Raw genomic sequence first — 24,387 nt, forward strand, 5'->3', positions numbered from 1 at the left:
GGTTCTGTAGCAATTTCTGGAAAATTCATTGGTTTTGTAGCGTTTTTGGAATCCGTATTTTGTTGGGATCAACCAGCGGTCATATCGCAGACCACCTGGTGGTATAGTCTTCACCACACTGCCCGCCACTTTTGTAAATTTGTTTACGGAATTTTTCAGTCGTTTTGTTTTTCCGCGTATGCGACAAAATATTAACCGTCACCAGCTGATCGATGTATGCTACAAAAAGCTACGAAACTGCAGTTGAAATTATTGTGCTTAGAGTCAGACCTCTGTCACTTTTTGATACGAATTTACTGTTTGTTTTCTGGAATAAATCATTAGTTTATCGTGAACTGATTTTCTAAGGTGGTAAAAAACACTAGGTCAAACTTAAGTCACATTTATGATCGGTTCAACAGTTTCCAAAAAAGCAAATAAACCAAAAAAAATTATTTACAAGCCCAGATATCGCTTGTAAAACACTGCGCAATCACTAATCGCTAATATCAAATATTAAGTTGGCATGAATGTGTATTGCGACGCAATGAAGTGAAAACAAGTATGAAAACGGCAGTGGGTTATTGAAATACCTTTGATAAGACAACAATGCAGGCAAAACGTGAATTTAAAAATTCACGAAATTAACAACAGAACTTTGACTTAAATTAGGGGATACAAAATTTTTGAGGTAAATGCATGGCAGTGGCAAAGAATTTCATATAAGGACATAAATATGTTTTAGCTTGACCAGATTTTAAATTGGAAACCTCCTTTTTGTGGACAGCGAAAAAATGCATCTCCAACTTAAATAACGTTTATATCAACCCTTTATAATGATGTTGTTAAGATGTTTCGATACAAACTTATCATATTCATATTTAGTTAATATGATACAAGTTCGTATCGAAACATCTTCATGTTAATTGAATAAGATACAAGTTTGTATCGAAACGTTTATCAAGATAATGTTGATTTACTCGACCTTTTTGGCTTTGAAATCCATTATCAAGCTACATTACGGATCCGTGCATAGTTATCCCATGTAACTCAACACTTCAACATTTATAACTCAAACCAAGTCCACAATTAAACCAAATCAAAAGAGAATTTCATCCCCAAGCGATGATGTCATCATTTTATGGATCCGTTTGGACAGTTCCGGACCAATTCGGCGCTGGCTCTCAAGGGTTCCGACCCCCCTCCTGATCACAAGGTTAGACAAAAGACTCTCCCCCTCAGGGGTTGACATAGTCGCGTAGGCCTGGAAGAGTTGGGCCATGGTAGGGTAGGAGGCCACAATCGCATTGGCCATGTCGGGACTCACATTGTGAAACTGTAGCAAGATTTGCCGCCAGACCTTTTTGCTGCCTTCGCCGCTCTTAGCATTGACCTAATAAACAAGTGACAGCGTTGATGTAATAAACATGTCAAAACTTATTTCCACCTAAAGTCAGAAACCTAATATGTCAATGCAATCAGTGCTTGTGTTTAACGTAAATTCCTGTATCTAACTTGTTTATTTCTTTATAACAAGTAAGAAAATTTTAACACAATTTTAAAACAAATAGCTTTGGAAGGAAATGGCTATACAACTTATACACGTTCAACAAAGTGTCAACTGAAATAAATTTTGCAGAAAACCAAAAAAGTTTGTTTTTAAAACATTTGAAATGTACTAGATAAAAAATGGTAAATATTTTCTCATTATATTAGCTTTGTCTCATACAAAAAACTTAAGACAGATTTTATAGACAAAATTCAAACTAGGAATTAATACTCAACATATATATATACAAGGTACAATTTTATACCAAAATAATTTTTTTTAGTGAAACTTGTTGCTGCAACAAAACTGAAGTTTAAGGCAGTTAGTGTTAACTAATACTTAACTAATTCAACTAACCTTTATTGAAGTCTTTTCATTAATAAACTGCACATTTTGTCGTTTCATTCTCTTGTATGGTGCTTCTGCCACAGATTTTGTTATTTGCTGAACGAGCAAAACAAATTCATCTAAAGATTCAACAAAAATGGCATTTGTACCGTGAGTAAGTTGAATGGAAACCATTGCATCGTCAAAATCTTGCCTACTTATATCCAGCATTTCTGTTGATTTTAGTTTTCTTTTTGTTGTTTCTTGCGAAACAAGCTTCCTGTAATCTCTCTGAGCTTTACTTTTGACTTTCTTCAAGTATTTTTCCACTCCTAAACACACAAGGTGAACGTTGAATCCGGCGTTTTGCTGTCGCAAGTCGGAAACCCAATCGCTTAGAGTTGGCGGTGCGGAAAGTTTGTGACTCCTCACCAGTTTAACGAGTTCCGTGACGTGAACTATTGCCAACATTTCTGGCTCATCTTGCGAATCCTCAGTTGCATTCAAACCTAGCTCATTATTTGCTTCGTAAAATGTCACCTGACGCTTCCATTTCACCACTGGCGCTCCAGTCATTAATTCTTTAAACGTTGCATCTGAATCAACATTTAAGCGTTCTATTAAATTAGGAGCATCGAATGTAGCAGCGATAGTATTGTCAATAAAGCATACCATTCTCTTCAAGCATTCCTCCGGTTTCAAAGATTTTAGTTCAGCCTGTGCAGCTTTGCGTTTTAGTACCTCAGCTTTTTTAGCTTCTTTTGACGGATTACTAGCCTTTGTTTTTACCGTGTTAGAAACAACGTTCCCTACATTTTTGTTGCTGACTAAAGGTTTAGACTTCTCTGGCACCTTTTTGCTTGCAAAGTCAACATTTTCAGGTTGTTTATTGAGTCTCTTGGATAGGGGAACATATTGGACGGCATCTTCATCGCTTGAATCCGACATGACAACCACTGGGAGTGGTTTCTTGACTGTTTTCTTAAACGGCATAGCGGGCAACTCGTCATCATCGCTGCCAGATGAAATGGCCCAGCCACCGGCCAAGGCTCCCGACATTATGAAACTTTTACCGGTAATCCAAACCTAGTTTTTTGTTTAGGTAGTCAAAAAGTGGCGCTGGTCTAGAATCCTACCACAATTATGAAATTAACGAACAATATTTGGGTTAGGGTGCGAGTTAGCGTTTGCACGTGGATGGGTCAAGTAATATTATATTTATTATTTAATAATAATACTTGACCCACCCTAACCCAAATAACGTGCGTTATGGTAGGATTCTAGACCACCAGCGCCAAAAAAGTAAACCTTAATAATTTGATACCAAAACAATAAAACACTTTCACAATTGCTAGTACAATGTATTTTAAGTTGCCGTACTGGTAATTTTTAGCACAAATTGATAAATAAAGTTGTCTGGATTAAAGTCAAACACTAGTTTTCTATGTAAACAAGTTTAAAGTGACCTTTTTAACAATAAGTTAATTACAAGTAAACCAAAGTTGCTTGAACAAAGTAAAACCTTTTGACCAAGTGATTGGTTTGTTCCAGACTGTTAGGTAAATACATTTCTTTGTGAAACTGAACACTTGGTCATAAGGATTCAACCTCGGTGAATACCCAACATTAATCGCGTTTCATTTAAAAAAATGGTTCGGCTGTTGTGTAAAATTACCCTTTGGACTTCTAGGCAGCTCTGCAGAGTCGGAGTATTTAACGGAGTCGGTCAATTAAGTTGGATTCAGATCGAGATTCAGTGAGAATACTTTACTAATGGGTCCGATTGGCGCAGTTAAAAGTTTTTAGAATCTATAAACGGCCGCACACAGTAGAATAAAAAATGAAATAGTAAAAGATCGAATATTTTCAACCAAGTTTTTTTATGTGGGTGGGCGAGTTCTATGTTAGTTGGTGATATTTTGTTTATTCGTTTAAAGGGCTTTCTAATTACCCTTTTCCGCCTGACTTACCAAATTCACTCTATAGAAGGAGGCAAGTTAGTATATAGAAGATGCTACTCATCAAAATACGCAGTTTTTCACTAGTTGAGTCGCCAGTTTAGAAGGATTGTCATTCGAACCGGAACCAAACCGGTTTTGGGTCATTTTTTTCCGAACCGTAACCGAACCCGAACCGGTTTTTGTAAGATTTTAAGTAGCCGAACCGGAACTGAACCATTTGAAAGAACATGAACCTTAACCGAACCCGAACCTGTAAACAAAAGCAGTTCGCTCCAGCACGACGTCACAACATCTCTATTTTACAGAGTCAAGTTACGCCATGTTCGAAATTTTATGAAAAAAATATGAATATTGAATAAATGAAACGTTGATTTTTATGACCCACATTTTTAGATTTAACGCAACTAATATTGTATCCGAACCGGAACTTTATGAACCGGTTTTGAAATAACAATTGTCGAACCGGAGATGAACTGAAACTTTTAAATTGCTCCAAACCGAAACCGGAACTGAACCGGATTCCGAAAATATCCTTGAACCAGAACTGAATCTGAACCGTAAAAGTCAATCGGTTCGACTCCATTGTCCCGTATATAGACTGCTTAGGTGCGAAATCAATAAAATCATATAAACAATTAAACTCTGTCAAAACTACAGGAAGGTGAAATCAGTTTGATTGGCTAAATGCCAGTATATTATTTAATTTAATGATTAAATAACTACTATATATCTGTGATATGATAAAATTAATGTTCTAAAAATGAATTACCTAAAATATATCTGAAGTGCATTCATGCGTGATAAGCACTTGCCGTGACGTCATAACATTACAGGAAAATTAAGAAACGACGCAAGTCCAAAGATTCACAGAAAGAAGTTTGTTTTTGTCTTGATTAAGACAGTCAGGACTATTTTTTTTCAAACTGTCGTTCCTCATTGTGTAAGATAGGTAAAATTTAACACACAGAGTTCGAAAAATTTGCCAAAATAGCTAATAAACACAAAAACTACCAACCAAATTTAACAGAATGTTAAACAGTAATTTTAGCCTATAAACACTTACACATTGGTAATGGACTATTTTTATTTGTATTCAGCAGTGTTGTAAGACATTCGTTCTGAAATTACCTAAACCCCAGTCAAGGTTTGAAAACTTCAGTCAAGTCAAGCCATTTTAAAATAGGGCGCTGGTCAAGAATCCCATCGCACATCTAATTGTTTAATAGACATTGTTTGGGTTATGGTACGACGGGTGAGCGTTTGGTTTAAGGTGGGTCAAGTATAATTATTATTTTTAATCTGCCATATGTTTTTATCCCTCGCAGTCAACAACTTGTTTCGTTACTTTAATAAAGTGGTAGGATTCTAGACCAGCGCCAAAAATAATCTCACACGCCAAGTCATTAGTAACTTACATCCAAGTCATTAAACCACAAGTATCTGGTATACTTTCATGTATGTTTTATTTTTCTGCTCTTTAGTTTAGTTTTAAGAGTTTCTCCCAAACTTGGTTGGTCTTTTAATGGCCAAGTTTTGTTTTCTGTTGACTGTTTTGTGCCTTGGTGTTTTCCGGTCTTCGCAAAGTGAAGATGTTGCAAGCCAACCCACAAATGGTGACTTGGCAAGTCTGAGTTTAAACCATTTGTCGAAACAGCAGCTTACAAACCTGGTCAACGAACTACTCAACAAATCACCGAAAGATGGTTCAACAGGTACGTTAAAAGTTAAATTAAACTGAACAGCGAGCGCCCATTCTTTAAAAGTGCCATGAAATGCAGTTGATGGTTTAAATTTCAAGCTTAAACTGTTAAAAGCCAGGGTTAAAAAAATATTCCAAAATTAGAAGAATCAAATTTCAATAAATTGTTACCTAACCAGAAACCAAACCAGACTAACCAAACATAAAGACCGCATTTAAAATTTTTAATTACAAAAAATTCCTTTTTGTACAACTTTAGATACACACAAATGTATCAACTTAATCTGGAACCATGTCCCTTTTAATGACACTCTACAGGCAAAGTTGTTTTCTTATTTTTTTTTTTCAATTGTTTTCAGGTTCAACTTCTTGCAGTGACCAATTTACTTTGGAAAACGATGTAATAATCCGAACACGAGATTCGTTAAGCAACGGAGCTAAGTTTCTGGGAGCCATCTCCGATGTGGAGTCTGCCAAAAAGTGCAACGAAAAATGTTGCTCTTTTGTTAATGACTCCGATCATGATATTAGGTGATTCTTCAACTTTTGTTCAATCAATTTAATGTTGTGAAAGCCGATTAATTCAGTTGGCAAAACTACTTTGTTTTGCTTTTTATAAATATATATGTATGTAAAAAAAATTTAAAATTAAACAACAATAATCATGGGGTAGAATTTTGGTTCATTCGTAATAGGGTAAGTGAGAAATTACAAGGCAATTCAGTTTACCAGCTAAGAAACATATAATTATTATAGTTGTTTAAATCCAAAATATATGTGATAAGTGTAAATACCGCATCTCCAGATCCTTAACAAAGTTTTTGTTTAATGTGTGTGTTGTTTTTCTATGTTTTTTTTGGGCAATTTATATGAATTTAACAAAATATAAAATTAAACAAGAATAATATGACGTATAATTTTTGTTTAATTGTAGATTACATTTGTTCAGTTGTTGTAAAGTACTCAAAGACAATTCAGTTTATCATTATACTTGATTAAATTTAAAAAATAATTGTTGATTTTTTGACAAACTGTATTTGTGAGAAATTTTGTGTGAAAGCTCGTCACCTTAAAATACAATTTGTCAACAGTGCCACTTGTTTTTAATTTTTAAATAAGACAAATACAGCTTTCAACCAAGATTAATAATTTTTAAACCCCTTCAGATTCCTAACAAGGTTTATGTTTGTAATGTCTAGATGTGATGTCTCGGTATACCAAGGGCCAGGCGATACAAGAAAAGAGCCACAATGCTTTCTTTTCGATTGCGTAAACGAGTCTCAAGGATCGGAGTTTCTTTGTCTCTTTTCACAGCGGAAAGGTTACATCGTCCACAAAAGAAATCAACTTTCAACTGATGAGGTACTTTTTATAGCAATTTTAAAACATTTTAACCGGCCACATTGGGAATAATAACCAGTGTAATTAACGTTGCTAAAATACCAAATTCATATTTCAGCTAAATATGCTGTCACAAAATCGTTGGAAAAAAGGTTTATATGTGGAGTACTATTTATTTAGCTTTTGATATTCAATATATTTTCATTGCTAGGTAAATGTAAAAAAAATTGTGTCGTGCATTTTAGGAAATGCCCCTTAATGAGAAATAAAAATATTTTTTTGTTGATCACCCAAAATGCTTGAAGCAATTGTTTAATTGGAGGCTGGTATTTTGCTGAATTTTGTCATGGAAAATATTCCCAAAATCATACCCATTATACCAAGTATATATACAGTATTTACAGAAAAGTTTGTCATTATTTAGGGTGGGCTGAGCATTCCAAGTTTCTGCTAGGGGTGCGCGAAGCACCCCAATCTCGGTGTCCATGTGTGTACTACATAGCAAAAACCAATGTGTGTTTTGTTAATTAAATTGGTTAAATTTATGTTTTGAAAAAGTCTACACATATGTGCAACTGTAATACAGCCCTTGAGTCACACTTTTGTTCAACAATACTGCCACAAATATCATAGTAAGCTTAATACCCTCAGGGGGGCTGGAGTGAAGGTCAGACATGTAAACAATCACAAACAAAGACCATACAAATAAATCAAAATCATAATTAAACCCTGATTGATTAACAGTTAGTCTTTCTGAAGGCTTTTCTTTCTAATTCCTAGTGATTTTTCTTTTAATAACAGATGAAACACCAATGTATTGATTTATTCTGACAGTTGCAGTGAGTTAATATAATTTAAACTTATGCCAAAGGGAAATAATTACAATTAAATTATGTTGTTTTATGTAACCAATTAGTTAAGTTATTGTTGTGCTGCATGTCAAGATTATTGACTTAATTGCTGCACAGCATTCCCTTCATTGTTTAATGGATGACTGACATACTTTATGTTGATGTTGTTAAGTGGCACCAGTGTGAATAAGTGGTTTACTATTAAATCAGTTAACATGTTTGAACAAGTCTAACCTACAGATTAATAAAAACAGGGGTCTCATACCTTTGTTACTGTTGCGACATTAGTTTTTTAACTTTTTGTATCTTGTAACTCAATTTGACGAACCTTTTGTACCTAGCAGCAAACTTTTACATGAATTTAACTTTTTAGTATGCTGAAATTTGCAAAAAAAAAATGATTTATTTCAAACAAGTTATAGCCCGTCTTTTTCCAATCAAAATTTAAATGTGTCCTTCAAAGTGTAATTTAAGGTAAAATGTTTCATTGAACTTGACACAATAAAAACAAATAACGCATTGGGTATCTTTGCTGAAAATCAAAATATCTTACTGTGTTTTGCTCTAATGACAATAAACAAATTAAAAATAGTAAACTTTGCAAAAAAGGTGGATTATTTCAAACAAATTTAAATATCTCCTTTAAAGAATCAGGCCCAGCTAAAAGTGCAAACGCTAATTTAGAAGAATTTTCCATCTTTGCAGAAGGAACTCGAGGCCGTGGCTGAAAAAATACCTCGCTTGGAAGTCACATCTCCTAAAACAACCACAACATCAACAGAAGCCATAACTCAACCCCCACCTACAACCACCACAACGACGATTCCTGCAACAACAACAACAATTTCCACAACTACAACAATAGCAACAACCACTTCCGCCCATTTAACAACAAAACGTGAGTCTGTAACTGTTTAAAAAAAGCCACATTGACAAGGTAAACCAGTGGTTCTCAACCTTTTCTGGCTTGCTGCACCTTACAGTAATTATAAATAGTTCGCGGCATCATTGCTCAAATTTTTCCTGAATGGTCAAGTGTAACTTTACAATAAACGAGATAAAAACATCATATTAATTGTGCAACGAGGTTAAAAAAAAACATTTTTGGCACTTTTATCATACACAAAATTGTATCATAAAGCTTACCAATAGAAAGAATTTGAAAACTTTCTCTTGGCACCATTAGGGCTTACAAAAGGCACCCTAGAGCTGACTTAGAGCAAAATGTGGCTAATTGTAATTCTAATCTAATTTGTGAATTGCTTGTGCGCCCTAATTCTAGTTTTAATCTAATTTGGATTTTACCAAAAATGCCACTTTGTGCAACGGCATTTTTATTCTCTCAGTTAAAACAAAGAATTTATATTAAATATTTTTTTGGTTAGAACAATTTGTATGTAATTTTTACAGTCTAAAAAACACAAAAAGGCATAAGAATAAACACACAAAAGAATAAATTGCGATTAAAATTTAAATTGTTCAATATCTGGATGAAATTTGATTTTATAATAGTTCGGTAATTCTAATCTAATTTTAGAAATCTCAAAATGATCTAATTCTAGTTCGAATTTAATTTAGAAAAACTAAAATGCTCTAATTTTAATTCTAATCTAATTTAAAAATGCTAAAATAAATCTAGTTGTTAAAATCTGCGGCCTAGAGTGCCGCAGCACACCGGTTGCGAACCACTGAGGTAAATCCTCAGCTAAATACCCCCTTCCGAGTTTAACTCTTCTGGCTTGCGAAATATTTCTTAAAAGGAGAATACTTATAGTTTATTATCAGCAATGTTTATCATATGCAAAACTAAGCTAAATTTTAACACAATTTCAAACTAATGAAACGTCTACACAATATTTATAATAGGGGTGCTTGTTTGCAGAAAACCGTATTGTGTATAAGTACGTTCCACTTGCTGAGTATGGCCTGTTGATCCCTTTAAATGAGGTTGTATGTACGGGCAGAATGCAGCTTGCAATGTTGCTATAGTTGTCCCTCAACTCTCTTCCCTCTAAGCCCCCTCTTTGTTTCTCAAAATGCCTGTGTAGCTCAGTAGGCAAGTAATCGTACATGACTGGAGCTCAGGAGGTCAACCATAAAAAATAAAAACGACATTTTTTTAATTAAAATTCATTTCTGCAAGAATGCCAAAAATCTCTCTGCAATCTAGGCTCAACATTTTACGTTTTCAAAAGAAAAAAACAGTTATGGTTTGTCCATAAAAAAAATACTTGCCACAAGTTAAATACTTCGAACTTTTAAACAAATGAAATTTCAGTGGCTCCCTCCATCTGCGAGAAGTCATGCGGCAAGTTTGACTGGAAATGCGACAACGATTGTTGCGTTTCCATCTTCAAAGTGTGCGACAAGGTGGCGCAATGCGAGGACGGAAGTGACGAGGAGAACTGTCCTGTATCCGACAACGATCGACAAGGTTAGAATTTTTTTTTTCATTTCTCACCAAGCCATTATTCCTGTAAAATTAGATGTAGTGGCAAAAATAAAGCTAAATTCCTCAATAAATCTGTTCTGTTGTCCAACCTCAAAAAACTTTTTGCAAACTTAAAATGTATGTAATTGAAAAAAATTTCGCGCTTCGTGTTATATTTCACCTTAAAATCAAATATCCTGAATCAGCCACTTTTTCTTGCCGACCACTGCAATAATGTATAGTTGCATAGTAAAATGAAAATTGGTGCTTATTAAACAAAACTATTAGCCATCATTAAATACTTTCTTTTTTTTTCCAAGTTTGTAAATAAAATAATTATAAATATTTATGTATATATATGTGTTCCCATGATGTTACAAGTGCGTATCGAATTGTCTTTATCAAGATGATGCTGCATTGCAGGCGTACATAGTGTTGCAATTAAATTTGTTTAACTGATTTCAAATTTGACTGATTCAATTTTAGATCATAATGATTGGAGGTTTTACTTAGACGTTGTAAGAATATCAAAGCCCATACAGAAGTAGGTAGCATTTTTCGATTTTTTTATGTTGAAAATCAAGAAAGAGATATTCGAAACGTTCAAAATCATAACCACTTCTATACGGAATTCAATTTTCGGTCTTTGAAAACATACCAATTTTCTTTGATGTTTAGTCTTTCAATTCATATTTTAAATATGTCCCTGTTTGTATCACGCAGAAACAGATACAAAATCGGAAGGGCAATCGTCGCGATCCGCACCAAGTCCAACAACAACAAAAACAACAGCAACAACAACAGTTAAAACAACTGCAAAAACAACAACAAAAACAAAAACAACACAAAAACCCGCCCCAACCTCTACACCATTGCTCGTTGTTAAAGAAGTGGTCGAACACGTCGAGGTGGTTCACCCTGAAAAGGGGGCCCTTTTACCCCTAGCCCTGGGGCTAGCCGTCACCTTCTGCGTACTTGTGATGGTTGCTTGCAGGTTGAGGGTCATGAAGAAGAAAATATCGAAACGACGACCGCTCTTGATGGACGAGTCTGATTATCTCATTAATGGAATGTACTTGTAAATAGGCGGCCTTTTTTGCCAGAGGAAGCTGAAACGCTTAGTTTTTATCCACGTTTTAGTGAGGTACAATTTTATGTCTTTACAATTAGCACAATAAAGTGCAACTTTTTCTCGTCAAAAAGTTGTTTTCAGGTCTTTGTTACCGATCAAGGGATGTATACTTGTTAAAAATAATTAGCTCGAAATTTTTTTGTCAATCAATTTTTGTTTGGGGTTTCTGTCAAAATATGAACAAAAATGTTTTTTGTCAACGAACTCACTTTTCAACTTTTACCACAATTTTTCAGGCCTACAATCTAAACTATAAGGGTTGTACTTGTGAAAAACTTGTAAAGCGCCTTTTCTGCTAGAGATGCTGAAACGCTATTTTAGTTTTTATCCCGTAACAATGAAAAAAACAATGAAGTGCCACTATTTTATCGGGGCTCAGTTACAAACAACAAGAAGTATGTATTTAGCGCGTTTATGAGTTTTTGCAATTAATTTTTTTTGTTTCTATGTGGCCTTTATCAAAATGAGAACAAAAAATGTTTTTTGTCAGCAAAATCACTTTTTAACTCTTAACAGTCTTTTAGTTCTACAATATAAACTATGGATTATACTCGCAAAAAACCTGTTGGGAGCATTTTTGGGCCGAAAAACAACTTTTTTCAATAATTTCCCCACTTGGCTTCCGTTGCAGTTAGTACAAAAAAAAACATTCTTTACCAAAGGTTATTTTTGGCCCTTTTTGTAAACTGCGGGTACATTAAAATATTCAGCGCTTTAATTATCCAAGCGAGAAAAAAAACTGTTTTCTGCGATTTTATTCGTTTTTAGGCCTCCATTTATTCACTAATGTTGTTTTTTTTGTCATAAAAAGCCATGTTCTCGATGATATGTCTTGGTGCCTCCAACAATTTCTACTGAAATCTAGGGAAAGAAAGTTCGTTCTGTAGTCAGACCTGCTTTTCCGACCAAAAATAACGCATTTCTACAATCAAGTTTTCTTTTTCCAGCGTCCATTACTATTATTTCTAAAACTGCCATTTTTTGTCAAGAAAGACATTTATAACTCGTAACAAGTATTTACAGGCCTACATCACAAACTGCGGGACGTACTATGTGAACATGTTTTTTTTTTACTATTTCAGGCCTCCGTTACATTTAGGAGAAAATCTGCCGCGCCTTTTTTTTTATAAAAGCACATTTTTACTAACAATCTTTTGTTTTTCAGGCCTACTGTAACATCGCTAGAGCCAGTTTAAATTTTAAGCGCGTTTTTTTTTTGCCAAGACAAAAATGTTACTTTGCAATCAAGCTTTCTATTTTTCCTTCGTCAACTATCAATTCAAAAACTGCCATTTTGTCAAGAAAAACACTTTAACAAGTATCAAAAGGTTTTCATTACAGACTACGGGGTGTACGGGTAAAAAGTTTTTCGGGCTAGCATTACAATCAATTTGAAAAATACCATTTTTTGTCAAGAAAGTCGCTTTTTAACTCTAACATGTTACTTCAGGCCTGCTTTACATTCCACAAAGAATACTCCGAAACGTACTTATAAATGATCTTCACGTTTTATTTTTTTAATTTTTTTTATTGCGATCAAGTCTATATTTTCTTAGGCCTCTCTAATCTATTCCGAAATATTCACGAAATGTATCTACATTGCTTCGCCTTGTTTTTATTAGTAAAAAGAGATCTTTTAGCAGGCCGCATTTGTACGCCTGCGTGCATTTTGTACAAAAGTCACGGAGTATGTAAGCAAGACATATATAAAAATATATATATTTAGTTTTTTTCATTGGCTGATTATTACAACTTGAATTAAAAATTTACGTAGTTTTTACCATTATTTATCTTTATTTGGTCTTTCTGGTGATTTAATTTTTCTCTTTTAATAAGACAAAACAAATTTAGTGCACTGCTGATATTATTCCGTACAATACAGTATCATAGTTCGGCTGTGCAATGTCTACCAGGTACCGCTTAATCAATACATTGGCAACCATTTTTATGCCAATACATCCGTGAAAATCTCGTTTTTTTTTCTTTTTTGTCCGCACGAACTGTGCCTTGCTTCTCTTAAATCATCTCGTAAAATAAGAATTGCAATTTTTGTCTTTCTAGTTTTCGACGACTTCTTATATATACGTGTGTTTTATGTATTTGTGTATAGTTACTGTAGGCTGTGAAAGTGTCTGTGTGTTAGCTTGGTCAACATCTATCTGTTGGGTTTTGCACGTTCATGCTTCTGATCAGATCAAGCAATGTATTTCAATTTTGAATCAAACACCAAATAATATTCAAAATCGGTATTAACGCATTGTCATAATATCAAAGCCCATACAAATATAATTTTGAACGTTTCAAAAAACTCTTTATTCATTTTCAACATTTCATTTCATTTTTATATTTGAAACGCTGAAAATGCTTATCTACTTCTGTATGGGCTTTGATATTCTAATTTCGTCTTACTACAAACGCTAACCAGTATGCTCCGCATTACCGCAGTTTGGTTAACGTTTCCAAACCTATTAAACAATGTGCTCCCAGTGGAATTGGGTTCAAACTTCAAAGGGTGTAAATTTTTAATAGAATGTAATTTTTTTTAATCATAAAGTAAAAGATCGTTACAACTGAGCAACGTTAACATTTTAATTGAAAGATATTTTAATCTTTGTGTGCAATTCGCATTTTGTGTGTGTATTGTTTTTGTTTTTGTACATTCGCAATGCAGTTTCTAAACGCTACATGGAGATTTTAAAAAGTTTATTGTATTCTAAGGTACTTAACTGTTCGTTCCGAGTATTATGTCTTGTTATGCAACTAAATGTAGAACGATAGACAAAAACAATATCTTTTATTTTTTAGATGACAAGAATAATTACGACAATTATGGGTATTACTATATTTTAGATTTTATGACACAATGTTCGTAATTATAGTTAAGCCTTTTTTAGTCTATAATTAACTTTGCAATTTATGTTTTATAGATCCCATATAAAGTTGTCCTCGATACACAATGTTTTTTATCGTCGTTTGTGGAAATTCGTACTTTTAAACCTGCCTACTGTCCGTAATAATAAAATATTAAATATGACCGATGCGTAATGGGAGTCTATTCAATACAACACTGCAACAAAAATATATAATATAATAAAAGTAAAAGATAGCGACACAATTACCACTTGACACAAAGTTGAACTTTTCACTTGACGCAAGTTATACAAACACCTACTTACAACTTCACTGGCAGACTGTGCCAACACCAGATGTAATGACACTTTCATTGGGGATGTCCAAAAAATATCGATTTTCGGCCTACTAAGTTTAGTAATCTTTATCATTGATATGCAAAGGGAATCGTTTGTTTTTCACCTTCGGACTCCGGCAGATTCTTTTCTTATTCCAAAGAAAACTGCTTACATGACTATAATACTCAAGTTTTTGCCGAGTACCGATTCCACGACTTGGCATCGGGTATCGGCTCCGATCCGATATTATCGAACATGCAAAAATGACGTAACTGCAAACGCACCATCATTGCGCTTTGTCTTTATTATTTTACACAGTTCCCAAAAAAGAAGAAATAAAACCAGTCAGAGCTGCACAGTTGTCGCGCTGGAGGTCAACGAACCCTGTGACCTTTGACTCCTCGTGCGGGGGTCAGCGGGTGACCTTTGAACCCGGCCGTACGCGTCGCTGATCTTCAGATGCATAGCGACCTCCTCGTAGAGGGGAACCCCCGGGGTTCGCTTGTGGTCGACGTCAGAGATGTGGGTGGGTCGGAAGTCGGTGGGGGCCATCAGGCGCCCGGAAGCGTTGGCCGACAGGACCCCCCAAATGCGCCAGGGGGGCAGCTTGGGGATCTCGATGTTGACGTCACTAATGTCACCCCCCGGCTGCCAGATCTTCACAGAAGGGGCGACTTTACGTGAACCGACGACCTGGTAAAGTTACAGTTCACTGAGAGAGAAATTGTATTGAATTCTTTAAGTTTTCGCACAACCGTGCTTCATCAGGTCAAAAGTAGAGAAATGCAAGCAGTTTAATTTTCTTATACTTTAATGGGGCGACTGCACGTGATTTGGGGACCTGGTCGAAATACAGTTCATTGAGAGTGATTCATCAGGTCAAAGTAGAAATGAAAGCAATTAAAATGCACGAAGTAGGGGCGCAAGCGCGAGTTACAACTTATTACTTTTAGGAACATTTTTTGATATCATTACAGAGACTCGTCCCCTTTTTAACCAACGGGTTTGTTTTTAAACAAACGACCTATAAAAAAGTGAAACTTCTGTTAAATTAGACTACGCATGCGGCAATATACGAAATATGTGCCTACTGCGTCCCGTTAGAATTAAAAGTTTTGCCAATTTGAACCAAATAAACACTATTTTTTTGCACTTTGCGCTATTTAGACTGGATTTTAGCTGCATATTTGGGTACGAGTTCGATTGAGAACATTACATGCACGTTACAATGGTCCAACTTCAGCATGCAGCCCGCGAAGTTTATTTTTACTTGTTGCGGCCCTTCTACCATTTTGAGTTGTACAGACCTACTCACACGTATAAATATGTTGTCTTACCCGCACAGGTAGCTTCACGTGGAGGGGAATTAGCTTGTACGGCATCTCTTGTGGGTGAACTCCTAAAGATACAACCACCTTCTGTTTTATATCTGTGGGAGGCGGGGAGTCGACATTGGTGCTGAAGTCCCAGTACTTGCCACGCTTCTCTGTGAAATTTAGGAATGAAGTTAGTACTAAACAGTGTTGTCACACATTTAATCTTAAACAGTCGTATTAGGCAAAACATTTTATTCAAAGAGACTTGAAACGTTTGCTAAACAAACACAAGTTTCGACCAAGTGGCCTCATCAATTTCTATAAAAACAAAAACGTTGATAACAATAAGGAAAGGGGAAATATTTGATACTAAGGAATCAAGTTTAGATGTATTATATCTAAACGACTATTAAGTTTTACTTGTTAAAATTCGCGTTCGCACAACATTGGTCGAACTAGCATTCAATGGTTTCTGATTTTCAAAAACAACTAACTGATATATATACTGTAAATAATGCACTTGATTTAAGGGCACTTAAGTCACTGTTTTTAAATGACTTGAATTGACTTAAGTAAGGGTTTCCATTAAGCAATTTTTTTATAAAATTTAGGCATTTTTTTAATTTTCCTGCATATAACAAGTTGCTTGCTATATATTGCGTATATTAGTATTTTTTATTTAAGTTATTGCTCGTAATATAAGGAGTTTACCAATTTTAATAGTTTAACGTTTAATTTTTATGACACGAGACTCAAGTTATTTTTCAAATGACTTGACTGAGACAAACTATTACTTATTTACAACACTGGTACCAAATGTGCAGTATTGAAAGTTCACCATGGAATTTCTCTCAATGACTTAACAATGACTTGATTAAGCGCACTTAATTCACTGTTTCCACTTGACTTGAGCTTAAGTCATTGTGGAAAATAACTTGGGTTTAAATTATGTAATATTTAAATTAATTATTCTTCAATCAAATTGGGCTCTCTCTTTCTCGATTTTTGCACGTAAAACATTTTTTTTGCCTTCATATGTATTTCCATTATTTTTAGTTTTCATAATCGGACGAGTTTGCCAATTTTTATGGTTTAACGTTTTATTTTTATATCAATGACATGACTTGACTTGGGCAACTGATGACATGGTACTTGACCTGTTATTTTTGCAAAAGACTTGGCATGGACTAAAGTTAGTCATTTAAAAATGACTTGTTCATTATCATAGGTAAATAATGTATCGATAATAAATTTTCACCCATTTCGTAAAGCAACCTACTAGCAATCAGATTTTTATAAAAATCGAATAAAGAGATATTTATTCACATATTTATGAACAATGTTTATAAAATCGTATTTAACTTTTATATGCTAGTTTGCAGCATTTTTAAATTTATCATGCTGTTAGTATTGTTATGCAAGCTAATTTTACGGTATAGCGAGTCTTTGCATAACTGAGGTGCAAAAAAAAGTTGAAAATTAAGAAAAAAAGTTGAACTTAAGAAAAATATGAGCTCCCCTGTAAATTAGTTAACTAGGACATTCTAACGTTTAAAGTTATTTAAAACAATTTTAGCTTCACAGCCCATACAGAAGTAGGTGCCCACTTCTGTAATACCTACTTCTCTGTTTGGGCTTTGATATTCTTGTTACGTCTTACTACAACCTCCAACCAATATGCTCCAAAATTTTAGTTTTAAAGTAAGACAAAACATTGTAAGACTTACTGCTTAGCGTTTTATCGTGGAGGTTATAGCTGAACTTGGAGTTCGGAGATGTTTTTTTTACTTTCGGTAGTAGTCCTTGCTTCAAAAAAAAAACAATAATCAAATATTTGCTAGATTCCTACACAAGTTACCATTCTTATGGTACGCAATTTATGGCAAAACTACTGTCAGTCTAAGTTGGATTGAACAGTTTGTATCCTTACCCAGTTTCCTATTTGAACTACATAAGCGCAAAACAATTAAATTTTATTTGACTTTTGTTTTTTAGCTTATTTCGAGAGATTAAACCTAGAAAGGCGCATATCGTGACATTCATTAATGAAAGTTCAATATCTATACAAACGCATTTTAATCTTTTTTGCCTTTTTAATACAAACATATGATAAAAAATGCCGATTGTAGTAAATTAACTGTTTGCTAGATTCCAATACAAGTTTCGTTTGGGGCAAAATATTTGTAAAACTACTGTTTATTACCTTGAGTAGTTTTAGCAAAGATCGAGTATTTTTAAGTGCGTTGAAATATTATATAATAATGCAAATTTAACTTCCGTTATAAAAGCAAAGTTGTTTATTTTTCTGCAAGTTCGCTTTAGTGGGCGAAAATGGCTTGTTCTTGCGTTAATAAACTTAAAAAAATAAGTTGTGCTGAAATCTGCATTCTAAAAAAAAAAATTGAAAATTTGCACAAGCTAGGTAGAGCTTGACTAGCATTTTAATATTAGCGAAACTACTGCCAGTCAAAGTTGGATTGAAATTTACCTGAGTTTGAGATTTTTTATAAACCGATCCTTTTCGAGACTTTTGGGTCTGCCTCTTTTGTTTGTTGAAGTGATCAATCATCCTTTCCATTTTGCCGGCAAAGTCCTCCATATTTCCACTGGTTTGGATTCTTCGCAACAACCCATCAATCGCATTCTTGTCACTTTCCAGGAAAAACACATTTTAAAAGTTAATATACGATTTCAAACCAACACTGTCAAAAATTAAATAAACTAGTACCACTGGCAGTGTTACAAACACGTCATTTTAAAATAAATTAAGTCCCGGCAAAGTCATTTGTAAAAATAACAAGTTTAAGTCAAGCCAAAGCAATTAACAACAAGCCTTAAAACTGCAAACCCCACCAAGCGAACATTTGCTCAATATAAAAATTGTTGCAACTGCCTTTGACATGTGAAAAATAAAAGGCTTAAGAAGAACTTGGTCCAGAATACTCCAACGTGAAGCGTTTAGAAAAATCCTAATGCAACGTTTTCGAAAAAAACAGGAGATTTTGCAACAATTCTTTCACGTCACGTCTACATTTCGTTTTTGACGGAGTCAACTCATTGACATAAAAATACACATTAAACTAATAAAATTGTCAAACACGAAAAAATTTTGAGCTATAATTCAACTGGAAACAACAAAAATGCAATATACAGCAAGCAATTGTTTTATGTACAAAACTGGAAATAAATAACCCAATTTTAATAATATATATTTACTAAAAACATTCAATTTTAACCAAAGTGATTTGACAAAATGACTCCGGTTCAAGTCAAATCATTTTTGGGCAAAAGACTTAAATCGAGAGTAGTTTGAAAAACGGGGACTTAAGTCATTATCACACTGACTAGTGAACTTTATAGTTCCTATAATAAATTAATATACTTAAACATGTTTTAATGTAACAGTATAAAAATAAAACCATTTTTTTACCCTGCTCCTTTTGTTAGAAAATCTTCAAATCCCTTGCCGTCCATCCAATTGTCAAAGGTTAAGCCACTAAAGAACTCCCGATCATTCTGCATTTGTTGCAATGCTTCTTGTTGCAGATTGCACAAACCCATTTTTAATCTACAAAAATGCAATTCTAAAGTTGGTGACACATCACTACTAAAGTTGGTAATTCTGAATTACATAGAAAAACGGTATTTAAAATAAAAAAAAAACAGGCCTTTAATCCACAATTAGAACAACATTTCCCTTTATTATATTTCTGGCAGCTTTGGCCATTCTTTTCTATTCACTTGGCACACAACCACGATCTTGAGTATTTTTAATCAATGTTGATGTAATTTGCAACAACATTCATTGCACATAATGGCATGCGCTTGCCAATTGTGTTGGTGTTAGTTATAAATATGCTTAAAACCATTAAAAAAATTCAAGACACTTTAAAACACCAAAACTAGGGATGTCAATAAAATTTGATTGAAGTCGATAAATAATTTCAACTGGTGGTATCGATACTCGCTCCATAAGATGGCATCAGGGCCAATCAGGTACCAAAATTTGGGGTAAACCAGGGGTGTCCAACTCAAACATGCCGGCGTGTCAATTTTTATCCTATAACTTCCTCCCGTGCCAAAGTTTAGTAATATAATTCTTTCTAATAATAAAAGCGTTTTTTTACAAATAATAAATGTAGTTAGCAGTGCGCATTACTGCATCTAAATGTCCGTCGGTGAGCTGACTTTTTGTTTCTTCACACCAAACTTTATAGTTATGTGAATACTAGCCTCCACTACAATATAATGTTATAGTATTAGAAGTAATTGTTAGTTGTCGTGATTGCAGCGATGGTTTTATATTGTGTATAAACAATGGCAATTTACTGTATAAAAAATTAGGTATTTTTTACTGGGCACATTTGGCATGCGTGCCCCTTGTTGGACACCCCTGGGGTAACTCAACTTTGCAATGCTAAAGTAAAATTACCAAAAGCAAATCAAACAACTTGGAAAGAACTACCTTTGAATGTTTCTTTTTCATATTTTTGCTTGCTTGAAAATAGTAATGAAATAATTTGGTATCGGATCTCAATCCTTTTATTAAAAATATCAGGCATCACTTTAGAACAGGGGTTCTTAAACTTTTTTTACCACGGACCCCTAAAATTTTTTTTAACGTCGCGTGGACTCTGATAGGCAAAAATTTTCCAAAAAATTACGTCATAAATTGACGTCATAATATAAATAAACTTCATAAATTTGTTGATTTCAGTCTAAAAAATGTGAAAGTGAATGAGTCTAAATACAGTCAGTGCAAAACTGTTTTGTTTTTAATTAAACTGTTTCTTTAAAAAAAGTATTACTTCTTAAATTTACACTAATATTTCGATTAGGCCTTCATGGATCCACTAAAACTAATTCACGGACCCCCAAGGGGTCCATGGACCCCAGTTTAAGAACCCCTGCTTTAGAATAAATGTCAAGTATTAGACATCCCTAATCAAAACTCACCTGGATAGTTTCTTGAGTTCAATGGCTTCCTCTTGTTTAGCGAGTGCCCAGATCGTTTTTTGTATGTAGCGGGCACACTTCTTGTTGCCCCAGATTCGAGCGATGTCGAAAGGGGCGTGCCCCTGCCGATCTGGCTGGGACACTGGCCCGTTTTGAAGCAGGAGATATTGCAAACAATCAAGCAACCCTTCTTTTGCCGCCTGATGCACTGCGGTTGATTTTTCAGCATTTTCGCTAGTGAATAGACGAAAGAATTAATTACAAATTTTTTCTGTTAAATAGATATATTTTTTAATTAAATGTAGCAAAGTTTTAATAATGTATTCAGGAAGTCTTTATCAGGGCAATGATAAAACTGGACAAAAAACTTAATAACAGTTGAACAATAAAGAAAACATAATGGAACATGTTATAATTTATACAATGCCTGGCAGCAACAGTATATTCAGAAGTAATGTTGATGGTTTATATCTTTTATTTTTCTTTGCAGAGCAGAGCTTCTTAACTTTTTGGTCTTATGATTATTCACGATTTTAATATGTAAAAGCACATATATATATACTTAAAAGGAAATAATGCAACCTCCAGAAAAAGATTCTAAACGCAAGATCACATGTTTCAAAGAGTTTTAATAAAAATATAAGACATACAAAAAATTGATGGCACGCTAAAGAGGGCATAGGTTGTTACTCAAATGTTAAAAAGGAAAAATTTGTCAATTTTTTGAGATATTTAGATTTTGCACATTTTGAAAACATTTTTAATTACATTTTTTCAAATTAAGAAAAATGCAATTCTGTAGGTTTAAGGATCATTTCAAAACAATATTGGATTTAATTTAAAAAAAAAATTCCCAATAACCCTGTCAAATTTCTTCATATATATATAACCTCATTGTATTATATATTGAATACATAAGATCACAAACTGATGTATATGAATGCTGTAAAAAATATAAATCAACAAGCTCACCAGTTAATGTCTGCTCCCTGTCGTATTAAATACTGAACACATTTGAACGATTGAAGTCTCAGTTCTTTGTTTATGCAAAGGATTAACGGAAATGTCCCTTCATCATTTGGAATATTCGGATCCACGTCGTAGTTTTCAATTAGAATTTTCAAGCAATCAAGATGTCCGTGCAAGGCTGCATAATGGATCGGGGTAAAACCCTAAAATACATGCAAATTTGACACAATTAGACCTCATGAGATAGACAGAACTGTGTATTTGGGCACATTATTAGACTAATTTTTTTTTATCAAAATTAATTTTTTTTCTCAAAAAGGTAGGGTAAATCAACAACATCTTGATAAACACGTTTCTGCATGCATTTGTATTATCCTCAGTGAATATTGAAATGTCTTTATAAAGATGATGTTGATATATACTGGAACATTTTGGCTTTAAGTACCTAATAATACTTACAGTAGTAAACCTGTAAGGCTTAATTAATTACTTGACTGGAGTTATTGCTTTTTAATGCAAGAATTGACTTGTCTTAAGTATTTTGTCCTAGACATAAGTCAATTTGACAAATGACTCAGACCTTAAAATAAAATTAAGACGGTATTTTTTTTTTCTGTTGTGCAAAAAAAATCTAGTCCCATTCTGCAAATAAATTGGCACATGTTTACTGTTAACTTTCCCCACATTTTTATCCATTTGTATTGCTTCATCCTTGCTGTTGATGCTTTGTTCCAACCACTCTGTGTCTCCAATTTTAGCGGCGAGAAATTTGTCGGTAGAAGACTTGTCCTTCCGCAGAGCTTGGTATTTTGTAAATTCTGGCTTAGCTGGCTAAAAAATTACATTCAGCGTGTAAATAATAAATTTTTAACAAAAGTTAAACGCATTTTTTACTGTATAAATAGCAATGTAAAATCAACTTTTATTGTTATTTTGAGCATATTTTTGTGCTAGTTTAAACAATTTTCATAAATATAGAGTTATATAACTTTTGATAATAAGGTTCTTCTGAATTGTTATTTTATTTAAAAAGCTATTTTTTCATTAAATACTTACTTCCATTTAACAGGACTTTACAGCAAAAAATAAAAAAAATCCTTAAAAGGTATGCTTAAACAATTGCATCATTATTCCACCCAACTTTTCAAGAATTATTGCAGTACTTCTCAAATAGTTCAAATGCTTTTGAATGGTCCAATATTCGCAAAAATTATATATTTTCAAGAAATAAAATTAAGGTGAAATCCTATCAAATTATAACTATGGCAACCAAATATATCCGGGGAAATACCCTAAGTTGAAACATTGCTTCAATTTCTATTATACGCAATCTCTTCTCGAAGATTGCTTATTAAAACGTAGCACACGCGTCAACAAAAGTAGGACTGTAAGATATACTGTTAATATTATCTTGATTAAACATTATATCAACATAACACACACTGATTTAACATGAAACCGTTTTATGTCTTTTCGCAAATTCTACGCTCACTGCACAAATTAACCCAGCAAAAACTTTTAATTTACACAAAAGTTCGCGGCCCTGGTTTTCAATCCTACCACAGTGTTCAAATAATTACTAATATAACGCACATTGTTTGGGTTAGGGTGCGGGTTAGCGTTTAGGTAAGGGTGGGTCAAGTATTATTGTATATTATTTAATAGTATAATGCTTGATCAATTCAAAGCCCTGGCGCAGATTCTGGCTGCATAACATTTTTTTCAGAGATGACGTCACAAAGTTAAGCCATAACGTGACGTCATAAAAAGTAATCTTATGAACACCATACAGTTAGTTTATTTGTTTAAAGTTTTATATTGGACAAGTACTGTTACTATCACTACAAAAGTTGTAACGTTGTGGTCGATTCAATCAAAGCGCAAAACGCCTTTAAACCATTTAAGTTGCCAAAACTTTTATTTTCGATGTTGCGATAGGACGTATAACGCATTTGGGCTAGAACGATTATTACAGTGGGTCAGACTATCTAGCAACATAATTAGATTCGCGCGAAGGCGAGAAAGTTTTTGAATTTACTTAGTCAAAATGGGCAAAAATCACAATATGGATAGGCCCTTGCTGGACACGTTGCTTAGAACCCATTTTAATAAGTGTAAACTACTGCAGTCGGCGGCCAATTCCACATAAAATGGTAATCAAATTTGAAGCCGGAAACCATAGGTGTTGAAGCACTGTAGACCGATATGATACAAATGAGCGGTTGCGCAATATTTTGTAACGCAAAGAAGCTGACATAAGGCTACTTACGATCGCGTTTTTGGGTCGCGACCATCACGGCGTCTTCACACGACACACGACCTGTTACTTGGAAGACGCAATATCCATATAGCGTCTGACGGAAGCGGCATGTCAGTCTACACCGGACATGTCATGTTCCGCGCACAGGAATAGAGACGCGGTGGGCTAAGTTTAGCTTAATAGCGCAGGTTTGATTGGTTAACTTTAAATTTAACTTTGTAGCAAAGTGCTTCTCAACCGAGGTGCCGCGTCATTTCTAAAGCCCAAGGATGCCGAGAGATATTTATAAATCTGATTTTTGCTCACCTCTTACAAATTTTGGTGTAAGATTAGAGTTGAATCAATAAAATTATACATTCCTACGTTGTGTAGAGTTGATGTGTGTTGTTCCAGTCCGTTTATTGTGACATTCTAGTGATTTACCTACG

General features: G+C 34.1%; 3 protein-coding genes across 3 annotated transcripts; 1 reads left to right on the forward strand and 2 right to left on the reverse strand.

Moving 5' to 3' along the window:
* Positions 1-507: 507 nt before the first annotated feature.
* LOC146146618 (structure-specific endonuclease subunit EME1-like) lies at positions 508-2,914 on the reverse strand. The gene is made up of 2 exons (XM_083386929.1): positions 1,886-2,914; positions 508-1,372 (listed from the first exon to the last, which is right to left on the reverse strand). The coding sequence occupies exons 1-2, from the start codon at positions 2,912-2,914 to the stop codon at positions 1,079-1,081; spliced, it is 1,323 nt and encodes a 440-aa protein (XP_083243055.1). The 3' UTR covers positions 508-1,078.
* A 2,389-nt stretch (positions 2,915-5,303) lies between these two features.
* Positions 5,304-14,299, forward strand: LOC146146619 (low-density lipoprotein receptor-related protein 11-like). Its single transcript, XM_083386479.1, has 6 exons — positions 5,304-5,528; positions 5,875-6,046; positions 6,715-6,877; positions 8,413-8,605; positions 9,986-10,141; positions 10,862-14,299. Exons 1-6 carry the CDS (start codon positions 5,339-5,341, stop codon positions 11,218-11,220), a joined length of 1,233 nt encoding a protein of 410 aa, XP_083242605.1. The 5' UTR covers positions 5,304-5,338; the 3' UTR covers positions 11,221-14,299.
* On the reverse strand, positions 14,048-22,907 carry LOC146146620 (uncharacterized). The gene is made up of 9 exons (XM_083386477.1): positions 22,756-22,907; positions 22,384-22,530; positions 21,703-21,902; positions 20,731-20,964; positions 19,205-19,342; positions 18,263-18,425; positions 17,502-17,580; positions 15,796-15,944; positions 14,048-15,151 (listed from the first exon to the last, which is right to left on the reverse strand). Exons 1-9 carry the CDS (start codon positions 22,759-22,761, stop codon positions 14,804-14,806), a joined length of 1,464 nt encoding a protein of 487 aa, XP_083242603.1. The 5' UTR covers positions 22,762-22,907; the 3' UTR covers positions 14,048-14,803.
* Between the last annotated feature and the right edge of the window lie 1,480 nt (positions 22,908-24,387).

This window comes from Ascidiella aspersa, chromosome 4 (genome assembly GCF_963924565.1).
Source record: "Ascidiella aspersa chromosome 4, kaAscAspe10.2, whole genome shotgun sequence".
NCBI lineage: Eukaryota > Metazoa > Chordata > Ascidiacea > Phlebobranchia > Ascidiidae > Ascidiella > Ascidiella aspersa.